Source organism: Acartia tonsa, chromosome 2 (genome assembly GCF_053477335.1).
Source record: "Acartia tonsa isolate MP-2025a chromosome 2, ASM5347733v1, whole genome shotgun sequence".
Classification (NCBI taxonomy): domain Eukaryota; kingdom Metazoa; phylum Arthropoda; class Copepoda; order Calanoida; family Acartiidae; genus Acartia; species Acartia tonsa.
This window is the reverse complement of record NC_137261.1, coordinates 56142499-56152010: the sequence shown is the minus strand read 5'-3', so window position 1 is coordinate 56152010 and position 9512 is coordinate 56142499. Positions and strand designations below refer to the sequence as shown.

General features: G+C 36.0%; 1 protein-coding gene across 3 annotated transcripts in view; it reads left to right on the top strand.

The window, feature by feature from the left end:
- The first annotated feature begins 968 nt into the window (after nt 1-968).
- Nucleotides 969-9512, top strand: part of LOC145312210 (uncharacterized) — a 48705-nt gene continuing 40161 nt past the window's right edge. For all 3 annotated transcript variants that reach the window (XR_013876956.1, XR_013876957.1, XM_080151425.1), the window contains exons 1-8: nt 969-1180; nt 2408-2716; nt 2999-3291; nt 3783-4052; nt 4371-4887; nt 5971-6153; nt 6501-7632; nt 8929-9423. Coding sequence is in view for 1 of the 3 variants with exons in the window: in XM_080151425.1 (XP_080007551.1) it covers nt 2423-2716; nt 2999-3291; nt 3783-4052; nt 4371-4887; nt 5971-6153; nt 6501-7632; nt 8929-9423 (3184 nt within the window). In the remaining 2 variants the exon portion in view is untranslated. The remainder of the gene's footprint in view (nt 1181-2407; nt 2717-2998; nt 3292-3782; nt 4053-4370; nt 4888-5970; nt 6154-6500; nt 7633-8928; nt 9424-9512) is intronic.

Sequence of the window (9512 nt, the reverse complement as noted above, 5' to 3'; positions counted from 1 at the left end):
AGAAATTGGCGCGACATTTTTAAAAACAGCTGATCTATGAAAGGACAGTCCGATATTAGTTTTTATAAATTAATATTAATTTATAAACATTGAACTAATATTGCCAATTAAGACCTCGCTAAGGACATAATCTGATGAGTTGCCTACTTCAAAAAAGCCAAATGTAGGCACTTAGCAAGTTTTTTTAGCTATTTTTAACTCTTTTAGTAAAGACATTTAAAAATGTGAACTGTCCTTTTTTCGAAAAAAAATCATTGTTCCAGAGTTTTTTTTCTGCTATTAATTTGTCTACTATAGTATTAAAAGCTGTTAAACTGCTGAAACATACAAAGTTACCTGAAAACTTTTATCAAATTCTTATGAATTTTAATAAAATAAAAAACCCTAAAAATAATTTTGGAATACGACTTTCACTTTTATGGATTTATTCACGAAACCTCGAAAGCTCAGTTTTTAAATAATTATGTCAAGGCATTATTTGTTTTAAAAAAAGGTAATCAAATAAATTTTTAAAACTTTACAGCGTTTTTTTGGTACTTAAGTTATTTTAAGCTCATTATTTATTTTACAAAAAAATGTTTCTCTATCCCAATTTCTCTCTATATAATGGCCAGGCCATGGGGAAGGTCGACCTTCTATTTTTTTTAATTAAGAATATAATGTTGAAATGAACCACGTACATCTTAGTTTTGAAAAATATATTATAAATATATAATATATATATTATATTATTTTTAGCAATCCCCCTCCTTCACCCCCCCCCCCCTCCCCCCAAAAGTAAATTTTTTTAAAAATCTTGGACAAACAACTTCAAAAAAGTAAGCTTCACTGCAATTTAAACAGTAATTAGGGAGATTTTTAGATGTAAGAGATACAAAGACCTAAAACAGACACACATCCTGGTACTTTCAAATAAGAAAAACTAAGAAAAATAGGAATATAGTTTGAAAACCCTACCCCCCAGGTTTGTGCCAACGCAACTTTGGTGGAATATCTTGCAATGTTTGGAAAGCTAACTCCACCGCGGTAAATATATTAACAAAATAAAGATGGCGGCAGGACACTGGCGTCGTTTTTAGCAAGTTTTAAAATTATTAATAGGTTATTTTATGTGAAAAAACTTATCTAAATGACTAATGAATGAGTGCATAAACGGGCAGAGATGTAGATTTTTCTACAGGTAACTTTGTTTGACATGTTTTATGTCTTTTAAATATAAAAATGACCGATTAAAGAACAGCCCTCAGTACGTGGATATTAGAATTATTTTTTTTTTTTTTTAATTTTTCCTTCAATTTTACATGTGAATTATATGAAAAGTTATTAGAAATAATCAAATATTAAAACTAATTTTACATTATTCTGTCATTTGAGACAAAGTGATAAAAAATATGAAAAAAATCGCCCGATTTTATTACACTTCTGTGCCGGTCAAAAAATGAAAAATTTGCATAAATTTCCTATAACTTATTTCTTTTCATTTTTCTTATTCCATAAACGAGAGCTATGTCATAAGGTTGTAATGTCATATAATTGGGTTTAGATTAAAAACTATTGTACATTTTATATCTAGTTATTAAACAGTGTCGGCTTTAAATGTACTTAATTCTATTTATATATTTTGTGCGATATCCATAAAAACCAGGGTGCCGGAGCCGTATAATTTTGATGCGGCTCCGGCTCCGGCTCCGGCTCCGCGGAGCCGTATTTGGAAATACGGCTCCCGGCTCCGGCTCCAGCTCCGGCTCCGGCTCCTACCTTAAAATTAATATATCAATTTTTTTTCATTATTGAATTTGATAAAATAAAATAAATAATATAAAATATTTTGCTTTTATTTGATTAAAGCTATATAAAAGTAGAAGGATGTGTGTCTATTTGTTAAGTAACAATAGTTTTTCAGTTTATTATATGGAAATAGACCGTTGCCAAATTATAATATTACTTTTAAAAATCATTTTTAGCTAGTCCGGAGCCGGAGCCGTTTTTAACGAAAAATACGGCTCCGGATCCGGCTCCGGCTCCACCAAAAATGTTGCTGCTCCCGGCTCCCGGCTCCGGCTCCAGAACAGAACACTGATAAAAACAAATTAGAATGATTGCTGTCCGTACAACTGGCTATAAGTCCGGATGAATTTCAAAATCTTACCTCTAGCTGTATCTTGGTTTTCATGGAAATTACTTTCTGGTCATATATTGATTATATGTTCCTATTTAATATTCTCTATATAACCCCTCCTCTAGGAATTATAAAGCAGGGGAGGTTAAGAAAATAGCCTGAAACCACTCAAGTACATTTATATATTTATATTTCAGCAATTTTAAAACTTAAATTACATTACAGTTTTCCTTATTTAAACAAGGATGTAATTAATCAAAATTAACGAAGTTTTTTTTTATATTTTAGTAGCAGCAACTGCTCATGTCAGAATACCTAAACGCCTGTGAAGCCTATCTCGGCACGCCCTCCGGCAAGGTGTCCGAGCGCCGTGGGGCTTCGGCATCGCCGACGCCCCCAAGCAGCCGCGTAAAGTCTGCAGGAGGATCAAGCTCAACCGCGAGGCGACGGCGGTCGGCTGGTGTTCTTGTGAAGGCACCCAGTCCGGTTGCAGAAATACCGTCGAAGCCGCTGATCAAATCTGCCCGCAGCAGGCGGCGAAAGAAACTTGGCGAAGATATTAGCACGTCAAATTCAGACTCTGACTACAGTGTTCCGGTTAGTAAATTGATAACATTACTTTTGTATGAGTATTTCATTTTTAGGCTTTAGAGAAGACCTAGATTATTAGGTACTTCATCAACTTCAACTTACTAAGGCGAGTGACTTACCCCCCAACAATTTAAACTTGCCAAAATTAATAGCTTTTCTGAAAACTTTGGACAGATCTTATCGGATCAGCCGTTCGAAAGATTTTAATAAACATATTTACATCCTTCTACCATGTTCTATAGGTTAATCTCTTAGTCCTGTGAGATACTTAATTTTGAATTATTTAAGGATTCTGTAGACAGTATGCCTTCCAGGAGATCAAGTTCTGACTCTAGTGCAGCTAAACCCAGGCGGGGGAGAAGCTGCAAAGCTACCGGCAATGGCACACCCCCTCCTAATAACAAAACAAAATCTGATAAAAATTCCTCGGCTGTAAAAACGAAGAAAGATTCCTCGAACGACAAGGAGAAAGGGGATAAATCAGATTCTGCTGACCGGAAGAAAACTAATGGGACTGCAGTAAAGGAGGAGAGTGAGGAAAAAGAAGATTTTATTGATCTTCACGCAGAGGATGCCTGTAGGTAAGAACAAATATTTGGGATATTTTTCTTTATTTGTGTAAAAATTACCTACAGATATCTTTAGGGTATAATAATGGACGATAAACTGAAACGCATCTCTAAACAAAATTACACCTAATTACATCTAAGTTGCCCAAAGTTTCTGAGCTATGTGACGTGGTTTTAAGACTGTGGGTACCAGAGTAATATACATTTGGGAAGAAATTTTTTTTTATAAATTAACCATATCAATCATGTTTGACTGTATATATAAATGTATATAATATTCATTTAATTCAGTTATTATTTTTTTTTCTATGTATGTACACCCAAGAATAATAAATCTAATCTAATCTAATCAGTTTAATGCCCCCCCCCACACCTCCTTGAAAAATTAGGATTTTGATTAGGTTGGCTTAGGCTTTTCATAAGTACCTAGGTATCCAATGAATAAAAAGAAATTTTCTCAAAAATTTCAACATAACGTCATTAATAATCAAATTATTTTTCAGATTATGTGACAAAGAATTAACAAAAGAACTGAAAAAAGACCGGGATGCCTTACTTCGCCATTACACCACTGCCCACTACAAGACCAGCCTCGAGGCAGAACTTAAAGTTGACAACACTTGCGCCATCTGTAAAGCAAGGAAACAAAAATACATGTTCAACACGAAGAAAGAGTTGATGTTCCACCTGGCCAAGTTCCATAATAGGATAGCTCATTTTCTCTCAGATGAATTAGACGTCCCTGTGAAAAGTTCAAAACCAGTTGTTAAAGTGTAAGTATTTCCATATATTTTGATATACAAAAAATTATTGAAAACATTTAAATTCATGTTTTCTCAATCCTTTTATGTCCGTATATGTGTTTGTAGCTCTAGATCTCGCCAATTGCTTGACCAAAATGGTTCTCCTTCATAGTGTAGCTTCTTTCGGGAAATTTTCACAAATATATTATGTTTAAGGAACCTCCCACCTTAAAAATAAAATTTTAAACCCTTCTCCCCTTTCCTAAAGTGATCGTAGAAGCTTGCAGGAACGTAGCAGCTAGAAAATGGAATAAAGTTTGAAAATATTCATATTTTTTTCTGTTTCAGTGGTAAATCTAAAAAGCGATCTAAACGTTCTGGCCGCAAGGAAAACTCGGGCTCACCAGAAGTGATCGACTTGGATGATAGCAGTAAAACATCCAAGGACGAGGACATTCAAATGGTTGATACCAACGGCAAATCAGGTGATAATAGCGGCTGCGAGTCGGCTGCAAGTGGCAGTAAGAGCAAAAACCGAAAGAAAAACAAGAAAAAATCGTCAAAGAAGAAAAAAGCTAAAAATGCCCAAAAGACTGAAAACAATGATGAAAAAGATAGTGAACCCGACATCGTTGATGACGTGAATAGTGATGAGAAAAACGGTGACGATAATTCGGACGATAATGGTGAAGAAAACGACGAATTAGATGACGAGCCGCACGTTGGGCTGGCGGCTAATCGGTCGCGGCGCAGCACCGCGGGCGCTAATAATAAACGAGATTCCGTGGAAGCAGCAGCTGTGTCGACTGCTTGTAAAACAAAAGAGAGTACACCGGCTGTGACAGATGATGAGGCCTCATCAGAGGTTAGTTTTACTTTTAACAGCAGCAGTCAGTCTTTGTAAACTAAGAATAAAATAGTAGAATTGTAAGTCTATGAAAGATAATTAAATTTGATAAGTTGTAATGTTACTATGCCATCTAAATTGTTATAATCTTAAAATCCCAATTTTCTTTCTCACAAGAATAGAAATAAGATAACGGCGCGGTCATAAGTCATATTTAATTTAAACAACTTTTAATCTTAAAAGGTTTTCATATTATAAATATTTACCCTTTTAATTAAACAAAAAATAAATAACTAGGAACTTCTTACATCATTGACAATTTACAATTAGAACTGTGAAAGTTAAAATGAAAATACCCAAATTGTAAGGATTTTAAAAGCCAAGCAAAAAACGATCCGTTATTTGATTTATAAACCAGACTAGTTTTTCTAAGATTTTTAAATATTTAGTTCAGGAATGGTAAAAACCCGGGTTTTTTAAAAATAACCCAACCCATTGGGTTTATTGTTTCTAGGAATTTTAAGATATAAGGTTAAATAATTTTTATAAAGTAACAGGATGTTTGTCTGTACCAACCGCTAACCGCTGAATCGGTATGGTTTTCCTGTACAGGGGAGCTTTACATAGGTCCAGGGGAGGTTTATTCTAATTTTGGGGGAGGGCACCACAAATCTCCTAAGAGAAATCTGCCCCCGCCTCCCCCCCCCCCCCCCAAAAGTAGTTAAAAATCTTCAACGGACCCGTGAGAAGCTAATTTTAATTGAGAACCATATCGGTTCAGTGGTTAGGGAGTTATTTTGGTACATATAGACAGACATTCCGTTACTTGTATATAAAAAATAGGAATTAAAATGCAGTTATACAATAGTTAAAATAAAATGTTTTTATAATTTCTATTATTTGTTTGAAAATAGTACTCCTTATGAGTCAAAATAGAGTTAACATTATCGACAAAAGGTACATTTTTAAAAAACCCGGGTTTTTTGTTTTTTTTTTGAGTTAAAAAACCCAATAAAACCCAACTTGGGTTTTTTACTTGGTTTTTTTTATGCCAACCCTGATTTAGTTGTATTTCTTAAATAAGTTTAATTTTTCTTTTAGGACGAAGCTAAAAAAGAAGATTCTTCCAAGGAGAGATTAAAGGGGCCTTTCCAATGTAAAATATGCAACAACAAGTCACCAAATTTATCTGTCATAAAGAGACATGGAATTGATAAACATTTCTCTTCAAAAATTAAGTCTGATTACAAGCTCCCAAACTCAAAGCCATTTAATTGCACAAGGGTAAGTCTTTTTTTGAAAGTTTTGTTTTGAGAGTCGTTAGAAAAAAATACAGTCGTTCATAATCATAAAGGTACAAAATACTTGAGCTGAGCACGTTTTATCGTAATATCAAGTTTGAATAGTTAATGGTGCATTCCTTTCAATTTTTTATGGAAGCCTTCACTTACCCTTAATTTTTGTGAAAATTGAAAAAGAGCGGGGGGGGGGGGGGCTTGAAGCCCATCCGCTTCCTAGAACCAAATATACCCCCCCTACCCCCCCCCCCCCGAAGAAAGATAGCGGGGGGATTCTTACGAAATTTTTTTAGTCAATGTATTTCTAAAAATATTAATTTTCTTTTATTTTAGGAGAAATGTAAATTTTCCACAGAAAGCCTTCCACTCTTATTACGCCATGTAGGCATTAAACACGCTGCCATTGACAAGTACATGTCACAGTACGTTGTTGGCTGGGACACAGCCAACAGCTCAACCAACAAAACCAAATCCTCTAAGAACTGCTCAAACAATAAATCATCGACTAGTGAATCTTCCTCGAGTAAAGAGCAGTGGTTAACAAAGAAAATTTCAATCAAGGCCGGCAAAGCAGAGTCCTGGGTTGTTAACAGTGCAAAGCTGGAGGCATCCGCTAATTCAACTGCTGCAAACAGCCCAGCAGCTGCTGCTGGTGATGAGGATAACAGCGATGATGAGGTTGTCAGCGTTGAAGATGGTAAGAATGCAGAAAATGATGATTCTGCCAGTGTTGTTAGTGTTGCCAGCGGTTCAAGCAGTGCTGAAAGTCAGGGCTCAAAAGAAAGTAAACAATCCCGCGGCCGCGGCCGAGCGTCGGTGGATAAACCCAAAAATATGGAGGAGTTCCGGCGGATGCTGAAGGATAATCTCCGCACTAAGGATGGTGCCTACTGCAAGGCCAAAGATGAGTACAGTATTGAGTGTGTCTGCGGCAAGATTGTCCGCGTATGCAACAAATTCTATTGGAGATACATGGTACAAAAACCCAAAGTTATTAACGGAAAAATTCACGCCAAAGGACATTGGTATGTCTGTGATGAGGTGAAAAAGCGAGGCAATCTCTATGATCTATCCAAAGATGAAAGGGAAGAGTTAGAAAAAGAATTAAAACGCCAGTTAAAATACAAAAAGAGTGGCGAAAGTGACCGTGACACACCTGAAACCACCAGAAAGGCCAAATCAACACGGGAACGTGAACCAGACAAAGATTTCCTCGAGAGCAATGAATATGAGGATCAAATTGATCAGTTGTTGGAAGAACACGAAGAGTCGCAAGCAGAGGATGAAGAGGAAAAGAAACGTCAAGCTGAAATTAAAGCTAAGATTGATGAACTTCTGAAGGAGAGACAGATTGGTGATACATTCTTGCAGGATGGACCTTGCTATCAGGTGGCATCAGAGCTTGCCCTGTGCAGAGAATGTAAGTTGGTACCGGTTCAGGAAAGAGAAGAATTAATCCTTAAAGGTATTTTTTATTTTCTGCTCCATGTTCATTTCCAAATAAGATATTTATATCTATAATACAAAGTAGAATGATGTTTGTTTGTCTGTTTGTTTGTTTGTCTGTCTGATTGTAGCGAAGGATCTCGCTAATCGCTGAACCGATCGGGTTCTCCTTTACAGGGTAGCTTTTCATAGGTACTGGGAAGGTTTATAACTATTTTCTTTGGGGGTGGGACACCCTTAACCCCCCCAAAAATGAAAAAATCCCCCCCAAAATTTTTTATTTTTTTATTTTCTTTTAAATCTAAAACACGAAAAATTAGTTTGATCAAACCTCTTGGGGCAAAGACCCTAGAGGCTTGGGGCGAAGCCGCTAGTATTGTAAATTTTAATACCCAATTATGTAAAGTAGTAAGGTTTTTGTCTCTAGCTTAATGGTTTAATAACTATTAGACTGATCGAGCTCTCTTTTTTGGTGAAGGTACACATAGGTTTTGGAATGGTTTGAAGCTATTTTTTGCCCCCTTCTTGCCACTTTGAATAGAGAGCCCATAGGGCACAGCTGCTTGTTTTGTACAAATAAATATAATGATTTTATTTTTATATGTAACTTAAAACATTATTCTAATTTTGCATAGTTAATGTTATATACAATTAATTTGAATTTAATGCAGAAAAAAAGTTAGTTAGATGGAATTTTCTTAAAGATTCTAAAGAATTGCAATTTGCATTGTGCATAAATATTCGCAGGGTTGGCTTAAGTATAATACAATTTAGTTTCATCCTATTATATAAAGTAGTAAGCGTTTTTTGCCTGTCCCGAAGGATCTCCCTAACCACTGAACCGATATTGTTCTCCTTTACAGTGAAGCTTCATATAGGTCCTGGAAAGGTTTTAAACTATTTTTGGGGAGTGTGTCTTCACCCCCTCCCCCCAATAGAACTGTTTTTTTACTCTTTAAAAACTCAAATGAAAATAGGATAAGGTCGACTTAAGTGCTCCTAGAGGCTTCTAGGGGGCGTAGCCGCTAGTTAATATTAAAGCGACATTTTAAGAACTTTTTACTTAAGTCTTTTGAAAAATATGCATATAGTTTTTACTTCTTCCGCCAAAAAAAAAAAAACATACAGTTGTCTGTGTGTCTGCCCTTATAACAACTTTCGGTATTTCTTGGCCTATTTGAGATTTTTTGACTGAAAGCATTAAAAAAAGGAAAATCATTTTTATTCGTTCTATGGGGATTGTCTGTTCAGTACAATAATCTGTTTGTTTTTTTAAAAGGCAACTTTTTATGAAAATAACTAAATATAATTTTAGGAAAATTTGCCGAGGACACTTCCAACATAACCTGCTCATTCTATGCTTTCCGGAAGCTGCGCATGACCCGCAACGCGTACCTTATGGTGGACGGATACCTGGACCCCAACAAGGATCCCAAGGAATCTGACATAGCCTTGTGGACGCCCAACCCCAAAGAGCCGCCCAAAAATGTTGACATTGCCAAGGTTAAATATATTCTGGGCATGATTGGTGACCAGTTTTGCAACATGGTGCAACAAGAACGAAAATGTATGAGTCTGCACATGAGCAATAACAAAAATATCACCTGGAAACGGCCGGTCAAGGGTGTCCGTGAAATGTGTGACGTTTGTAAGACCACGTTGTTCAACCACCATTGGATTTGTGGAATGTGTGGTCTGTTTGTCTGCCTGGATTGTTATCAATTCCGCCGCGGTGGCCTGGTTAAGGACAACGACAAGGGTGAAATTGATAAGAATACAGATGATTACAAGTGGCCTTATTGTACAACAGGTAATTATTCTTCTTACTAGCGATGCTACTCTGTAATTTTGGTTGGTTTGGACGGGCAACAAAATTTTTAAGTTTTTTCTCCATCTATA